Source organism: Centrocercus urophasianus, unplaced genomic scaffold (genome assembly GCF_019232065.1).
Source record: "Centrocercus urophasianus isolate 14NV4802_14NV808 unplaced genomic scaffold, USGS_Curo_1.0 seq_73, whole genome shotgun sequence".
NCBI classification, from domain to species: domain Eukaryota; kingdom Metazoa; phylum Chordata; class Aves; order Galliformes; family Phasianidae; genus Centrocercus; species Centrocercus urophasianus.
Window position 1 is genome coordinate 6,476,803 of NW_024885344.1, and position 16,599 is coordinate 6,493,401.

The 16,599-nt window shown below is 47.0% G+C and overlaps 1 protein-coding gene across 1 annotated transcript in view; it reads left to right on the forward strand.

Annotated features, from left to right (window-relative positions):
• Positions 1 to 5,704: 5,704 nt before the first annotated feature.
• ATP6V0A4 (ATPase H+ transporting V0 subunit a4) overlaps positions 5,705 to 16,599 on the forward strand; it is a 22,840-nt gene continuing 11,945 nt past the window's right edge. The window contains exons 1-11 of the mRNA XM_042837748.1: positions 5,705 to 5,812; positions 7,686 to 7,892; positions 8,409 to 8,487; positions 8,948 to 9,042; positions 9,730 to 9,855; positions 10,783 to 10,877; positions 11,038 to 11,164; positions 11,657 to 11,739; positions 15,394 to 15,487; positions 15,562 to 15,774; positions 16,224 to 16,374. Coding sequence (XP_042693682.1) covers positions 7,776 to 7,892; positions 8,409 to 8,487; positions 8,948 to 9,042; positions 9,730 to 9,855; positions 10,783 to 10,877; positions 11,038 to 11,164; positions 11,657 to 11,739; positions 15,394 to 15,487; positions 15,562 to 15,774; positions 16,224 to 16,374 — 1,180 coding nt within the window. The 5' untranslated portion in view covers positions 5,705 to 5,812; positions 7,686 to 7,775. The remainder of the gene's footprint in view (positions 5,813 to 7,685; positions 7,893 to 8,408; positions 8,488 to 8,947; positions 9,043 to 9,729; positions 9,856 to 10,782; positions 10,878 to 11,037; positions 11,165 to 11,656; positions 11,740 to 15,393; positions 15,488 to 15,561; positions 15,775 to 16,223; positions 16,375 to 16,599) is intronic.

Sequence of the window (16,599 nt, forward strand, 5' to 3'; positions counted from 1 at the left end):
AGCAATGGTTCAGCAAATCCTAGATACACTGCATGCAGGGCAGAGGGTGGAGCAAAGAAGCTTCCTGCTGCCAGGACACCTTGAACCTCCCTACCACAACAGGATGAGGAAGTAGAAAGGCTCTGACCACAACAGCCCTGAAAAGTGGTGGCTATGAGTACCAGTGCAGCTGTAGGGCCCCTGAAGGTCAAACCTGAGAATTTCACCCCTGGACCTACTGCAGCCTGAGGGAAGAAAGGCCTCTGGAGCCAGCCCTGCCAGCGGGATCCTCAGGCAGCTGCTGTCCTCCTAGTCTCCTTTTGATCCTGCAAACAAGGGTTGAAAGTGGTGGGAGGCACTGAGCATCATCAGGACAGGGAATTTGTTTTCCTATGGCTCTGATTTGGCGTGCTGAATTGATTCTACCCCAGTCAAGCTGCCTGGCAGCAATGATTCTTTGGAAGATCTGTATGGAAGCCTACAGAAGCAATCTGGTCCCACTTGTAGAGCAAATGCTAAGTTAACAGAGGATATGGACACTTTTCCATCAAAAATGGGCTGAAACCAACTGCTCTGTGTAGACTACCAGCATCTATCACTCAGTAACAACATCCTTACCTTAACTATCTGAGAGGTGATAGGTTGGATTACTGCTTCAGGCTATGGAGCTCTCTGCTAAGGAGAAGCCCCCACCATCCTCACCTCATAAGTGCAGTTGAGTCACTGCCTCCACTGCCCTCAGATGATGCTGAAAGAGCTTTTACTTCTCCTCCTGTAGTAATGCCACCTTCTTGCTATCACAGCACAGCTCCATCTGTAAGAAAAAAACACGCTACCAAAGTACTTGTGGTATTGCCTTGGTCTGATGGGCACCACACATTGCTGCAGTTCCCCAGACTCTTGGCTGTGCTGCTCCTATTGTTACTCATCATGATGTCCTAGAATCATAGAATCACATAATGGCTTGGGTTGGAAGGGACCTTAAAGACCATTGAGCTCTAACCCACTGCCATGGGCAGGGTTGCCACCCACCAGATCAGGCTGCCCATTCATGTCCTTCCTAAAGAAAGCTTCAGGGAATAAATCAGGGAGAAACCATAGCAAGAGGTGGGCTGCACAGGTTGTTGTGCTTCTCAGTAGTGGCCCCCAGTGATTTTAGGTGCTGATCATAGAATCAAAGAATTCTAAGAGTTGGAAGGGACCTCTGGAGGCCATCTAATCCAACTCCCGTGCAATGAATGGGGACACCACAGATCAGGTTGCCCAGGGCCTTATTCAGCCTCACCTTGAAAGTCTCCAGGGGCATAGCATCAACCACATCACTGGGTGACCTGTGTGAAGATGAATTTATTTGGGGTGCGCAGCCATCGTGTCTCCATGTTTCCGTGGGGTGAGCCAGCCCAAGGGGAGGCAGAAGCATGTGTACTTTGCATAGCTCCATTCCCAGGTATCAGGGTGGGTATCCCTCACTTCCAGCTGTGGCCACCTCTGTGTAGTGCCACCTCCATCCCCCAGCCTGCCCTTCTCATGCCCCAAGCATGCTCTGCTCCCTATCAGCACCTTGCAAAGCATTCCCCTGGACAAAGGCCTAACTCAGCTGCAGAACAAGGCAGGGCAGCTGAAAAGGACATGAACATCGTCCTTGTCCCCCTGTTGTGTCAACACAGCACCAGGTATGGAGGAGTCACAGCTGCCACCAGCCAGTCTGTGGCAGCTGCCTCCCAGTACCACGGGTCCTGTCCTTTAACTGGTGACCAGGAGTGGCCGTGATGTGTCCCACTGGGCCAGTAGCATGTCCTGCTCAGCTGGCATCATGCTGAATGCGTGACCCCAGTGCTGGTGGCCCTTGGCATAGATAAGCACATGTTACGGCAAGAAACACAGTGTAAAAACACTCCTATTGCTCAGGGTTGCTTGGAGGTGGCCTGTAGGACATCACCATATCTGCTCGGTTCTGTGCCTAAGTCCCTTCCTGACAATTTTCTCTGATTTGTGCTTTTATCTGAGCATGCTGTTGCATCAAAGCTAAGCAAAAGCCCCACTCTCTGCTGGGAAGGCAGGTCTGCTTGCTTCCAGCTCCACCTGTCCCTCCTGAATCTCTCAACCATAGCTCCTGCTGAAAGTCGACCTGGCAGTTAATTTTGCAGAAATAATGAGCACCAAAGCGTTCTGTGCAGAACAGAATGTTTAAGGGGAAATTAAAGATGAAACAGCCCTGCTATTACAAGAATGAATGGCGTATCTTTTGAATTTTAACTCTTACCAGTCTACTCTGCGTCAGCTTGCAGGTAAACATGTCCACTTTGAGGGATGCTGAAAATGCTTTCCACAGCTAACGTAATGTATTTCTTTTCCTCTCCAATGTTTGCTTCCTCTGTAGTTCTCAGAAGGGGCTTGCTCCGAAGTCTTCTGAAGCAGAGAAAAGGCTGTGTTTGGCTTCAGTGACTTTTGGATAGGACTGGAAATGAAGGCTTAGCTTGATAAGTTCAGGCACAACAAGAGCTCTAGGAAATCATCTTCTGACACAGATTTGGATTTGTTTCATTTCTTATTTCATACTTCAGTGCTGTGACTGTCCACAGAGTGACAAGGCTCTCCAAAGCTTTCCCTCACTTGCTTCCTATGCTCTTGTGCACGTGCACTTCACAAGATATGCCTTTGCTTTACTTACTTTATTATGTACTTCCACTCCTCTCCCCTAGAGACTGTTGCACAGTATGTAGGGCTGCTGGTCTGCTTTCCCAATCACTATTAAGGAGACAATGCATACTAAACTAATTGTATGTGAAAGAATTTCTTTACTGTCAGGGTGATGGAGCACTTTTACACATTGCCCAGAGAGGTTGTGGAGTCTCCTTCTGTGGAGATATTCAAGACTTTGAATATCTAGGTTTGGATACCTGCCTGTGCAACCTATTATACGGTACCTGCTTTGGCAGGGAGTTGGACCCAAGTTGGATCTCTTGTGGTTCCTTCCAACCCCTGCAATTCTGTGATTCTGTGTTTTGTTCCAGAATGAAGTTTCTTTGCTGAACAAGATTATACCCCTGGCACATCACCACTGGGTGTGGTTCTCAGGAAGTTATTACCTTTATCACTCATATACACATCCTCACTCTGTCTATAAATATATTTCCTGTTTGTATATGCAGCATGTTTATATTTGGTGTTCCGAGTGAAATCTTATTGCTGCTGCAACCCTGTTGTCTCCCTGAAGTGACCAACATGCCAGGAACTGAGCAGTATCTCTGTGTTTAACAAAGAGCAAAAACACACAACCTGTGAGCACAGCAGACCAGATGGACCATTTCTAGGCATGTAAATGGTACAAGGACAAATCCCTTCTTTGTGTAAGACACTTGCGACCAGCTTAACTTCACCCTGCTCTGGTTTCTTCATACCCATGGGACTGGCACTGAGCTGCATCAGGAGATGGTCAGGTAGGGGTTAGCAACAGGCTCTGCACCAGAAGGTGGTTGGGCACTGGAAAAGGTTCCCCAGAGTAGTGGATACAGCTAAGAGCTGCTGGAGTTCAAGGGTCCTTCAGATAGTACTCTCAGACATATGTCTGATTTTTGAGTGGTGCTGTGTGGAGCCAGGAGTTGGACTTGATGGTTCTTGTGTGTCCCTTCCAACTCAGGATATTCTGTGATTCTACCTGAAGTGCTACTCTGGTTAGCTGCTGCAATAGGAGGTAGCTTGGGTGAAGGAAAGCTCACAAATTAATGACCAGCATAGCCACACAAAGCCTCCTGCAAGATGGTGCTAAGCATGGAGAGGTAATGTCTGAGATGCTGATCCTGGAGACACCTACAGCTGCATGAAATTCTCCTGGCAGATGAAAATTATGACATCCCCACTGTAGTCTATAATGGATCTCCCTTAGCTTTACATATGGACAGACTGGAGTTGAGGGCTGGTTGACACTTTCCAGCTGACAATTCTCAACCTATGGAAGGGATCGTGGTACAATCAGCCAAAGAGTAGACTTGGTGGTATGTGCAGATCTATCTTTCATACTTGCTTCGTAGCCAGCACAATCTCCAGGCACAGCTCTAGAAAAGATGTCTACTTGGAGGGCATGGTACTGTGGGCTGAGCTCCCACCCCAGTAGTCTTCATAAAGCCTTCAAAACGTGGCTTCAAATGGCTTGTAAACTTAAACAGATGAATCCAATGCCACTACTGTGTCTATTTGAGAGGGTTGTTCTGGTTACTGTCTTCACTGACGTGAGGAATGGCTATCTCAGCTAAAACTATTTGTGAACAGCAGTTTAAATGATAGAACTGGACAAAGAGGGGAAAAAAGTCCAAGCCTCCAAATTTTTATTATTTAAATAAAAGAAGGGGATCTGCTTTCTGTATGCACAGAGAAAAACAACCGCAGCAACTTGCACTTGGCTGTACCCTTTGTGCTTCTCAGCCCTGGCTGGTGTTGCTATCAGATAAATGCTGAGCCCATGGCCCTGCTGTGCCCCCATACTGTCCTAAGAGCAGCTGCCCTCAGCCAGCCTGGCAGCCAGGAAAGGCAACAAGCCCACTGCTGGGGCCAGAGCCTCCCCCGGCTCTTGTGCCTCTCACCAGCATCCGCTGCTTTGCCTGCTGCCAGTGGCAATAATGTGGTCTCTGATAATGAGATTATTATCAAATAATGTTCCTACTGCTCAGTGCCAAAGGCATGAAAAAAGAGATGTTTTCTGCTGCTCTCCTCTGCATACAAAGAGGGGGAAAAGGACAGGAGAGAGCCTTATCCCTGTGCCCTGTGTTCTCTTGCCGCTCAGCCAACCGGATCACATGGCCAGGGTAGTACAGCTTGCTCTTATGGGTTTTATACATTCATTTTGGGTCACTCTGCTTGAGGCAGCATGTTTTGGAAAGCAGCACGGCCCCTCTCCCAGCAGCTGGCCTAGTGGGCAGAGCCACTCCTTGCTACTTTGGAATGGAAAGCTCTGTGTTAGAAAACTCGCTATTGTTCGCAGCCAGCAGAATTGTTCCCTTGGACACACTGTACCCTGCTTGTGGCAGGGCTGCTGGGAACCTATAGAAGCCTGGCTGAGAGAAAACATTGCTTTAAGGGGCACTCTGCAACTTACGCATAGCCATGTACTTCCTTTGAGCAGGACTCCCTATGGATGTTGTACTCAGAGCAGTGACACAGCCACACTTATTTATTGGGATGTAGCCCTTTCTCCTGTGTCCTCAGTGGGAGCTGTGCCACTGGTTTTGGGAAGAGCAGCTCTTCTATCCAGAGCAGAAGGGCTGTAAAGCCACCTTTCTCCTGCGTGCAGCACTCATTAATCCCAGCAGTGAGAACTGTGTTCCTTCTCTTCTTACTGCCCCTATCCAATAGAGCACTTCTGGCACAGCCCCTTGCACCTGTTTTCCTCTCTTCGTTTGAGGAAACACACAAGAAACAGCGCAGCAGTTTTCCGCCTCCCTGATCGCAGACGCTGCGCCCAGCTCTGCAAATGACCTGTTACTGGTCTGTAGATCCCTGCGTGCAGCAGGTTTCAAAGGCTCTGGCTCATTTTCAGGCACCGTGTGTTGTTAGTCCCAACACACCACCGCATCATGGGGAGGTGGGGACCCAGCCAGAAAGCACCAGGTCTGGGCCACCCCTGGCCATGAGAAGCCTTCCTTTCTCTGGTCCAGACCAGCGCAGAGCTCAGCAGGAACAACCTGCTGCTCCCAGCTGAGTTCAGTTGCCACAGCCATCCACAGGACACGGGTACAGGAGCACAGTGCAGCGCCTGCAAGCCACACAGCAGCGTGCCGGCAGCCTGGAGTGCGTTCATGCCCCGTAACACTGCTGGAAAACAGAAAGCAAAGGAAACGTGAGTGACTTTCTGTTAACTGTTATTTCGCCAAAGCAAAAAGCAGTCGGGGTGGGGAATGATGAGACAGGCGTATCTGAGAGCGGCTCTTTGGAAAGCTCCCTGCACCCACTGAGCGGAGGGAGAGCACTCTGCCGTCCTCCAAATTGGAGGAAATAGGCTTTCTGGATGAAAAGAGCATTCTCTTCTTATTTGCTTTTTTCCCTCTTTCATTCCAAATCAAAAGAGGTGAGCCTTGGGACCTTTCCCTGACCGGTCACAGCGGAGAAGCAGCTTGAACTAAAACATTTCAGATATTTGTTTGAGTTTTGGTAGTTCAATTCTAAAGATTCAACGTTTTCTCAATGGAAGTTAGCAGCCATTTAGAACAACAAACTGCTTTAAATTATATTCTCTTCATGCTTTTCAGCCTAAAGAAGTTAAGGTGGGGGATGTTTTGATGTTCTTTTCAATATCTTGAAAATCACAGCTAGGGGATTCTTGACCTTTTTGACAAAGAAGTGAGGTGTGGGTGCAGCTTTGGGGTCTTTCTCCTGTGAAAATTACGTTTTGTTGAATATGTCCAGACATTTTCAATGGTTATATCCTTACTTGACCCACTGAGCTGTCACAAGGCAAGTTTTATTTTAACTATTTGTTTTGTATACCGTATTTTCAGCATCTTAAATCATGGAATGAATGAATAGAGTAAGACAAGGAAAGCTCACAGGGCAGTTGAGCAAATGCAAACTAGTGGCTATTGTGCTCCTCTTAAACAGCCTCTAACATCCTACAAAATGCTTTTAGCATATTTAAGAGGAGACCTTCCTGCATTATTAAAAAAAAAAAAAAATCATAATTAAAACCCCCACAAAACTGTAAGAAAATAAGGTTGATAGAGAGGTTGAGGTGACTTGGCTTTCTATCCCTGTCAAGAAGTGGAAGTGAGGTTATGTATGGATTCCTGTTTGCTATTTAAAAGATGTATGTTTGCTGCTGAATTCTCAAAATTAAATGCATGCACGAAATATAGCTACTTTCATGTTTTTCTTTGGGCAATAATAATTACTGTGTTTGTGCAAGTAAATTAGTTAATTTTGTGCAAGAATGACTACAGGCAATATGTATGTTCAAGCTACCTGAGGTAAATAATGGGAAGCATATAGGAGAAAGGAACTAATATGAAATGCATGATAGGTCATTTTTCTCATTTTGAAAACAGTCCCTTATGGGGAGAAAATGTTTTTTTCAGTCTTAAAGTTTGTTTTAATTTAAATAAAATGCTTCTCCCCATTCCCATATAACATGCTCCGGACATTTTTTGTAATGCTGTGTTCACACCACCAGTGCCAATGACAGAAACCAATCTGGCATCTTTCTAATTGCAGTATAACTGTGAGGTGCCACTAAAGAGTTTTTTTGCTCTGCATTTTGGAAGACAAAGAGAAACTGAATCTTTCACAAGGGTCTGAGTGCAGCAGCCTGAAGCATTTTTGGGCCAGCAGAAAACAAGACCCAATATTTGATTGGTATCTGCTTTAGAAGACTGGTATCTCCCCTCCTCTGTGCTGCATACAACACTGTTATCCATTCCCCTGCTAGTAGGATGCAGCCTTGTGTGCTTGAGGAGTCTCCTGCTTTCAGCAGTAGAAGAAATCTTAGTGAAGGATGTGATGGGCAGCGCTGTGTTAGCCTCCAGCCCTGAGAAGCTGCGGATGCCCCATCCCTGGAGATGTTCAAGGCCAGGCTGGGTGGTGTGCTGAGTAACCTGACTTAGTGCATGATTTAGTGGTTGATAACTCTACCTGAGGCAGAGCGGTTGCAACTAGATGATCTTTGAGGTCTCTTCCAATCCGAACCACTCTATGATTCAGTGATCCCAATGTTCCCACAGCACTCGGCACCTTCAGTACCTCCCCGGGTGAGGAAGACCACACAGCTGCTGAGGCCCCTGTGGACACTTGAGCAAGAGGAGGCCAGCCAAATGGCTTCTGTCTTTCGGAGCGAGGAAATGAGCCTGATGCAGCTCTTCCTGCAAGTGGAGGCTGCCTACTGCTGCGTGGCTGAGCTGGGAGACCTGGGCCTGGTCCAGTTCAGAGATGTGAGTGGTACCTGGTAGGCAGGCTGGGTGGCTACAGGTGTTCTCCAGGATGTGCACTTGGGGAAATGTGTGGTGAATCTCACCCCTGCAGAGTAGTCAAAGAGCCCATGGGGAGACCAGGAACACACACAGATGATCAGAAAGCCAAGTGCCATGCTGGTGATGGGTTGACATTTGGGCTAGATGATCTTAGAGGTCTTTTCCAACCCTAAGGATTCTCTGATCCTATGAGATAGCACCTATCTCCGAGTCCCCACCCAGTGAACAGCAAATCCCCTGCACACCCTTTAGGACAGCACCTTCCACCAGCAGAGAATGGGGGGCTCTCTATGAGAGCCCACTAGACTGGTAAAGCCACAATGCCCTAATACACAGAAACAGCATGGTATTGCCCTGCCATTAGGAGCCCGTAAGACATCCTCTTGCACCAAAGGCATTTGTTCTCTGCTGATGTTTAAAATGAGTGTGGTGCTGCTCAGCCTTCACCCTCAGGCCTCTTTTCCCTCCTGTCTTCAGCTGAATGCAAACGTGAACAGCTTCCAGAGAAAGTTTGTGAATGAAGTGAGAAGGTGTGAATCCTTGGAGAGGATCCTGCGTAAGTAAATGCTTGTCAAAGGCAGCCAGCCCTCCAGCAACTGGCAGTGTGGGATTTATGTCTGTGTTAAGTGCTCACACACCATGAAGCAGGACTAGAGGCAAAATGGTGGTAGTTTCATCCAAGACCCTGAACGTGTTTTTCCTGCATCAGCTAATTAACACTTCACCGCCACGTGGGCTATAAATTTTTGCCCCTGTTTTGAAAACAGTTAACAAAACTGAAAGGAGGATAATTAGCATGTATAAAATCACAGTGATAATCTGAGGCTGGGCAGAAGGCTCAGTCCAGGCAACGTATCTCCTACCACTGTGCCGTGCTTCAACCTGCAGAAAAATCTTTAACACACAAGCAGCATTGTGATGCTTTGGTCCTGATAGTGCATTAAGCAGCAGCTGGTGAGCAGGATGATGAAGCAGCAATGACCCCATATCAAGACTTATGTGTTCTCTCCTTGCAGGTTTTCTGGAAAATGAAATGGAAGATGTTGCGGAGATAGTCAAACTAGAGAAGTACCCAGAGGCCCCCCTGCCTCGGGAAATGATTGATATGGAGGTACACCTACTCATTTACCTGCCTGTGCTTTGAGAGGGTGAATTCTGGCTTTAATGCCTGAACAGTACAAAGCATACAACAGGGAATGTGGCAATGGGAAAATGAGGTATTGACCATAATCACAGAATCACAGAATTGTAGGGGTTGGAAGGGACCTCCAGAGATCATCGAGTCCAACCCCCCTGCCAAAGCAGGTTCCCTACAGCAGGTCGCACAGGTAGGCATCCAGGCAGGTCTTGAACATCTCCAGAGAAGGAGACTCCACCACCTCCCTGGGCAGCCTGTTCCAGTGCTCCGTCACCCTCACCATAAAGAAGTTCTTGCTCACAGTCGTGTGGAACTTCCTATGCTGCAGCTTGTATCCGTTTCCCCTTGTCCTGTCTCCACATACCACTGAAAAGAGACCGGCCTCACTACTATGGCCCCCACACCTCAGATATTTATAAACCTGGATTAGATTCCCCTCTCCTCTCCCTCCTGAATACCTTTCTGCAAACTCGGTGCTTACTAAAAAGGCTCAATGAATAGTTCTATATTCCCTTCTTGGGAAAAAAAAAAAAAAAAGAAAAAAAGAAAAAAAAAACCAACCAGAAACAACAAACTATTGTTCAAGATTTAATATCAGCCTGGTAAAGGTACACTGTGCGGCTTCTGAGTTTTTTCTGGATGCTCTTGGCTCCTAAACAGACAGTGCTGGAGAAGCTTGAGGCTGAGCTGCTGGAAGCCAACCAGAATCAGCAGACTCTGAAGCAGAACTTCCTTGAGCTGATGGAACTCAAGCATCTGCTGAAGAAAACTCAGGACTTCTTTGAGGTGAGAGATCTCTTTGCTCTTCCCGTAGAGATGTGGATGATTCCTAAAAATGTGGATGCTTTGATATGTTCTGTGTTGCTGTTTTTGGCTTTTAAGCAAATCAGAGTGACCTTTACCACAAGTCAGTGAGATATGTAGGTTGCTCTGAAAGTAATGCCTCCTGTTTATTTCTGTGGAAATAAACAGATACAAAGAGCACACTAAAATTATTTGATAGAGCAAATTCTCAGCTACAAAACACTATTTTTCAACACAGGCACTAGCTGCACATTTTCACTGACTACGACAAAGAGCATGTGTGCTGCACTTGTAAAAATCTGTACCAGCAGAGGTGACCTCCTGTCACTGCCACCACTGCTGAAGTGCACCACACGCTGCCTCACTGTGTCCACATCCACTGTTTGGTCTCCATAAATGGTCAGCAAGTGTCTGTGGGTGCCATTTTTTTCACTTGGAGAAATTCGATGACATAATTTTACTTCATAGGTGTTTCTATGTCAGATGTCATTTTGTCAGAATGCTCCTCTGCTGCCATCTGTCACGCAGCAACAAAATGTAATGGAATACTGGTGGGAAGGTTCAGCATCTACTACCATCCCATCAACACCCACCTCTAATACTGTGGGCCAAAATAATAAAATAGGAGCATTACTTTTGGAGCAACCTACACACATTTGCAAAAATATCTCAGTCGCTTTGGAGTCTGCATCTCTCTGTGATTCACTGGGGCTCAAGAATTTGGTTCTCAGATGGGATTTCTGCTTTTCATTTCTGATATGTGTTTTACTTCTTTTTTTCTTTTGCTCTGAATCTTCGTGAAAGATTTTGTGTGGGGAAAAAAAAAAACAACAGCATGTCAGGAGAAAGATATGAGAATAGTTTTCAAATGGCGAACTTAGATTTGTTTATAAAACTGATGTTTTCCAGGCAGAAACCAATCTGCCAGATGATTTCTTCAGTGAAGACACATCTGGCCTGCTGGAGCTGAGGACCACCCCTTCTGCTGCAGCTGCCAAGCTGGGGTGTGTATTGGTGACAGCCCCTCTGGATTAGGCCTCCCACCCACCCTGCGCTGCTATCACAGACTGGAAAGAAAGAGAATGCAAACCTGAATGTGCTACAGGTCCCAGAAGTCTCAGTATGGGCTTGTAATTTATTTATCTATCTTTTAACTCTGTTCAGATTCACTGCAGGGGTTATAAAGAGGGAAAGAATGATACCCTTTGAGCGTCTGCTGTGGCGAGCCTGTAGGGGAAACATCTATCTGAGATACACCGAGATGGATACCCCCCTGGAGGACCCTGTGACGGTGGGTACCTGCTTGCTTCTGCTTCTCCCTGCCTCTGCACATACCTTTGGCCTGCAGAAACCAAAGCAGAGCCCTGGCTGTGCTTGCAGTGCTTGAGGGCAGCCTGCAGAGGAAAGGCAGGAGAGCCTGAGAGTGAGAAAAGGTTTATTTGCTATCACTTTCCACTTCTGCCATCACTGAGGTGGTTTCTCTGCACTGCATGCCTAAGGTGAGCCCTAGAGGGGTGGCTGTGTTATGGGAGCCACCAGGACAGTGGGCTATGACCATAGAGAGTCAACTCCTTCTGTGGCTTGAGGGCGAGCCCTGTGCCCCAGATCTCCTGTCCCTGCCCCTCTGCTCCTTGCCTGTCCCCTGCAGCAGCATCTGCTGCTAGAAAACTAGGGCTGAGGGAAAAGAACTAACACTGAAGAGGCAGCCTTAGGGAAACAGCACCTTCTCTGCACCTGATCCTTTGCCGCGAGTGCTTTAAATTCTGCTTGAATTGCATTGCAGAGAGAAGAGGTGAAAAAGAATGTGTTCATTATCTTCTATCAGGGAGAGCAGCTCAAACAAAAAATCAAGAAGATTTGTGATGGGTAAGCAGCCGGCGAGCAGCTGGGCAGGACTCTCACGGAGGTGTTTGCTGGTTGGCGTGGGCTGGCAGGGCTGGGAGCTGTCAGCGGAGCCAGGGAGCTCCATCCTGCTTCTCTCTTCTGCTGCTCCTAATCTGAAGAGATATATGTCAGCTTGACGCTTGGAAATTGAAATTCTAAGTTTTCCAAGGTGACTTAGAGACAGATAGTAGGAGCTTTGATTGTGAGGTTCTTAACTTGGGACGTCTTAAAGGGGACTGCTTTTTAAGAAATACTCAACATCCTTACTCTGAAAACCAGGAGCCATAGCAGTTCCCACAGCCCAGGCACTCAGAACGTGCTAATCCCCAGGCTGTTCTCAAACTTTCCTGCTTTTCAGCATGAAAAGATGATGCTGTAGTTTATTCTCCCCCGCCTTTCCAAGACCTCTGGGCAATATCCATGTAATCAGAGACAGAGCCCAGAAGAGAAATGAAAGTTTCATACAGCTTGACTTGTTTCCACCCGGTTGAGCGTCTTGAAAAGATAATTCAGGTTGAATATTTTGTTACTCTTTCATAACACTGGTGAGTGATGGGCTTTGTTGCAGCATAAATCAGATTTGATGAGGGGATCTGTCAGCTGTCACTGAATCCATACAAGGCATAGCCCCAAGTCCTAGCAGGGCAGCCAAGTGCCTACAGCCTGTAGAAGCTCAAGGGGAAGGAGCCAAAAAATGCTCTTGCCCAGCTTGTTCCCTCAGGAAAGCCTCTCCTTGCCTCCTGGGTTCAGTCAAAACATCAGGAGCACTGACTTCACTCCAAATCAGTCTCATGCCCTCCTCAGATGAGCGTCTCTCTGTGAAAAGCAGCCATAGAGGCCTAGAGAGCGCAGGGAGACTCAGCTGCTCCTATCTGATCCTGAGCCTCAGAAAAGGAGGGAGTTTTGCCTTCCCCACTGTGCAGGATCAGTCTGCTGCCTGTTGTCTTTAAGAACAGGCCATACGATGCCTGTCGGCATTTTTGTTGTTGATTGTACCCAGAATCTTCCAAATGGGAAGCACAGTGCTCCGCAGCAGGGTGCTGGCAGCATGGGCGGATCCTTGCACAACTTGGCCACAACATGCCAACTTGCTGTCATGAGCTGGTGGTGTGGATGTGGTGGTAGCTTCACAGAAAGGAACTTAGACCAGTTTCTCTCAGCTTTTGTAACTGAAAGGAAACATGCACCCCTAAGACAAGGGAGGTTCTATCAAGGAAATGGGGAGAGTTCAGGTTAGATGTCACAGAAAGGTTCTGCACCAGAGGGTGGTGGGCATGAAACAGGTTGCCCAGGGCAGTGGGCACAGCCCTGAGCTGCGGGAGTTCAAGGAGCACTGGGACAATGCTCTCAGACACAGGGTCTGATTTTTGGGTGGTGCCATGTGGAGTCAGTGGTTGGACACGATGATCCTTATGGGACCCTTCCAAGTTGGGATATTCTGTGATTCTATGATTCTATGAAAACAAATTCGCAGGATGCATTTTGCAGTGCTAGCATGCAGGTTTTCATTTATTGCCAGCTAATCAGGCTACACTTGAAATCCTCCTTTATGCCTTTTCTTCCTATTTTTCAAATTTTTTTTGCTTGCCAATATGCCTGTATGTCTTGCTGAGTTTATGCTTTTTAACTGTATCTATCCCATGCCTCTCCATTTCTGCTCCATGACCATCAGCCTGGTACACAGGTTGAGACATTTTGGTCTGGCTCATCTTTAAGGCAGGGTTAATAATACCTAAAACAGAAGGCTGTGTCATCCCCACCTCTGCAGGACGTTTCTGCTTAGCACTAAGTCATCATTCATGACAGGTAAACACCCTGCAAAAATCACAGGACTGATAGACGCCAGCCTCCTGCAAGGCAGGCTGAGATTTGTTTGCAGAGCAGTGGTGCCTCAGGTTACGCCTGTAGTGTCTGCTTGACTCTAATTGGTAACATTAGTCTGCCAATTTCACGAGCATTAAGTCCGTGCACAGATTTATTAGTGGAAGGTCTAGAGGAGCAGGGAGGAGGAAAATGTAAGAAATTTTCTTTTCCTCCTTTTCTTGCAGCTGCCTCAGTGCTCGTGTGAATACTAAACTGGATTTATCAGTGTAAGGATTCCCTGCTGAATTCTCCAGGAGCTTTCAGAGATGTCTGTGCCATTAGGGCAAACCTGATACTCGGTATGCAAAATGGCTGTTAAAAGATCAAAGCAACGCTGCTGCAGTAACATTATTGGGAATGGGGGAAGTCCACAGCACAGAGGAGTAAGCTTTCAAGTTTGATTAAAAATCCTTATTAAAGATGAACTAAGAGCTGTGAAGAATGAAAAGATGGGAATAATTAGTAGGGTGAGTAACCTTTGGAAGGGAGTGCCAGGTGTTGGGTGAGCAGAGCTTCAGTCCTGGAAGTTGAGCAAAAGAGTGTGTGCTGCCATTGCACACAGCTCGGGTGATCTCTAGGAAACTGCTTTGCTTTTTGTTCAATTTGCTACTATCCTCACTTGTGTGTGTGCTGGAACTGACCTCGGAGAGCAGGTGGTGATGTATTCTGTTATCAGATGAAGCCAGAAGTGATGCATCTCTGTACAGAGAGCATGTTTTTCTCTCCTTAACAGACATAACCCCAATGATCCTGTTCTATCTCTTTCCATTTGCCATACTTGCACAAAGGCTGCCTTTTGTGACCCTCCCTCAGCACAGCCCCACTGCAGGACTGCAGTGCTCTTACATTAATGTACTAGGGGTGTTCATATTGCATACCATAGGTAAAGTAGTACACAACACCTGCATGCAGACAAGACCTCACTCACACAAAGGGAGCCCACATCTGTCCTAATTATACCACGCTAAACTAACCAGCTGCATCTCCTCAATACAGTCTTGGAGATAAGCTTATGGAAGCACCTATCTTCACAGGCTGTCTGGCGATACAGACAGACGGGGAATCAAGAGCCAGCCGCATGGCCATCCTCCTTTTGTTTTCTCCTGCGCACACAACGTTATTTACTCACACAGACTGCACGCATTAGGGCGTTTGCTTGCTGTGAAATAGCAGTTTGGCGCTGCCTTCCCCCAGTGACTGCGGGAGGGTAATGCAAGGCACTGACACGGGATTGTTCCAGCCTCAGTGCAAGAGGGACATCTGTTGGCTGCTCTGTTTACAGAGCTGCTTCTGCCTGGGTTATATTTTTGTGCCTCCTTGTAGGCCAAGAAATTTCCCCGGACTTAAGCAGGGTATCCTTTCAGTATCCAGAGGGCTGTAAGAACAGATTCTTTAGCAGGTCTGTTGTGATAGGACAAGGGGAAATGGTTTCAAACTAAAAGAGGGGAGATTTAGACTGGATTTAAGGTGTGAGTTTTTTACTTGGAACTGCCCAGAGAGGTGGTGGATGGTCCCTGGAAACACCCAAGGCCAGGCTGGAGGGGCTCTGAGCACCTGGTCTAACTGCAGCTGTCCCTGTTCATTGCAGGGGAGTCAGACTAGATAACCTGTAATGGTCCCTTCCAACTCAGACAATTCTATAATTCTATCCTTATTGTGGTTATTAGGGAGATGTTAGTGCTGAGCACTGCTGTGTAATACCACGTACCTTGTAGCAGCTGAGAGAGATAATGAGACAAATGTTTTTTCTGTTGTCTCTCTTCCCTTGGCTAGATTTCGTGCCACAGTGTACCCCTGTCCAGAGTCTGCCACTGAGCGCCGAGAAATGCTTGATGGAGTGAACACAAGGATTGAGGATTTAAACACAGTAAGTGTTTACAACACGATAGACCATACTACCTGCTGCTGCCCATCTTGAGCACTGCCTGTGCTGTGTTACAGGTGATAACCCAAACTGAGTCCCACCGCCAGCGACTGCTGCACCAGGCAGCAGCCAACATGTGGTCCTGGGAGATCAAGGTAAAGAAAATCAAGGCCATCTATCACATCCTGAATTGCTGTAACATTGACGTCACCCAGCAGTGTGTCATTGCAGAGATCTGGTTCCCAGTAGCTGATGCTGGCAGGATAAAAAGAGCTCTCCATCAGGGAATGGTAAGAGACAAGTGCTCTCACCCAAACCACGTTGCTCATATGTTGAGCATATGTTCAGGCTTCTGTCTGCTACTGTGATGCTGGACTCCATTTTCTGTGTTGTTGTTGTTGTTTTAATTGTCTTTTAATTAATTTTTTCTGTCCTTTAATTAAAGTTGATGTTATTGCTTGATTGCTTGGCCTCAGGGTATTTAAGGTCAGCGCTAAATCTTGGTAGTTTTCTGATCAACCCACAGGAGCCAGCAGTGCTGATAGCTTCCCCTGAACAAATCAGTAGCATAGAAAATGGGAAAATCTGGATATGAGAAAAAGGGTTAAGATATAACACTCTTGAGTCCAGCATTCATGGTGCTGCTTGTGTGTGTCTAAACAAAGGCTTTGGTGCTGCAGGACCAATTTTTCCCTGGTAGCCACCCTGACTGTGCTTACCCTTGTCACTGAGTTTGCAGGAGAGAAGTGGCTCTACCATCGCCCCTATCCTGACAACCATACACACTAGGATGGCACCACCTACCTTCAACAGGACTAACAAGTTCACAGCTGGATTTCAGAACATCGTGGATGCGTACGGTGTGGGCAACTACAGGGAGATGAACCCAGGTGAGAAACACTTGGCAGTCTGTGCCAGCCTTGCCAAAGCCAAAATAAAATCTTTGAATTCTGTCACCAGGCTAAAATGCAATGAGAAATGTGGACAGTATTTTTCACTGGCAAAAAGTGGTATTGGCTAGTGTGCAAGCATGGATTTTCTTAGGTATAGAATTTGGCCCCTTCGTCTCCAGTGATTTCTTGCAGTAGGAATAATGAATGGGGCAAATATAAGAT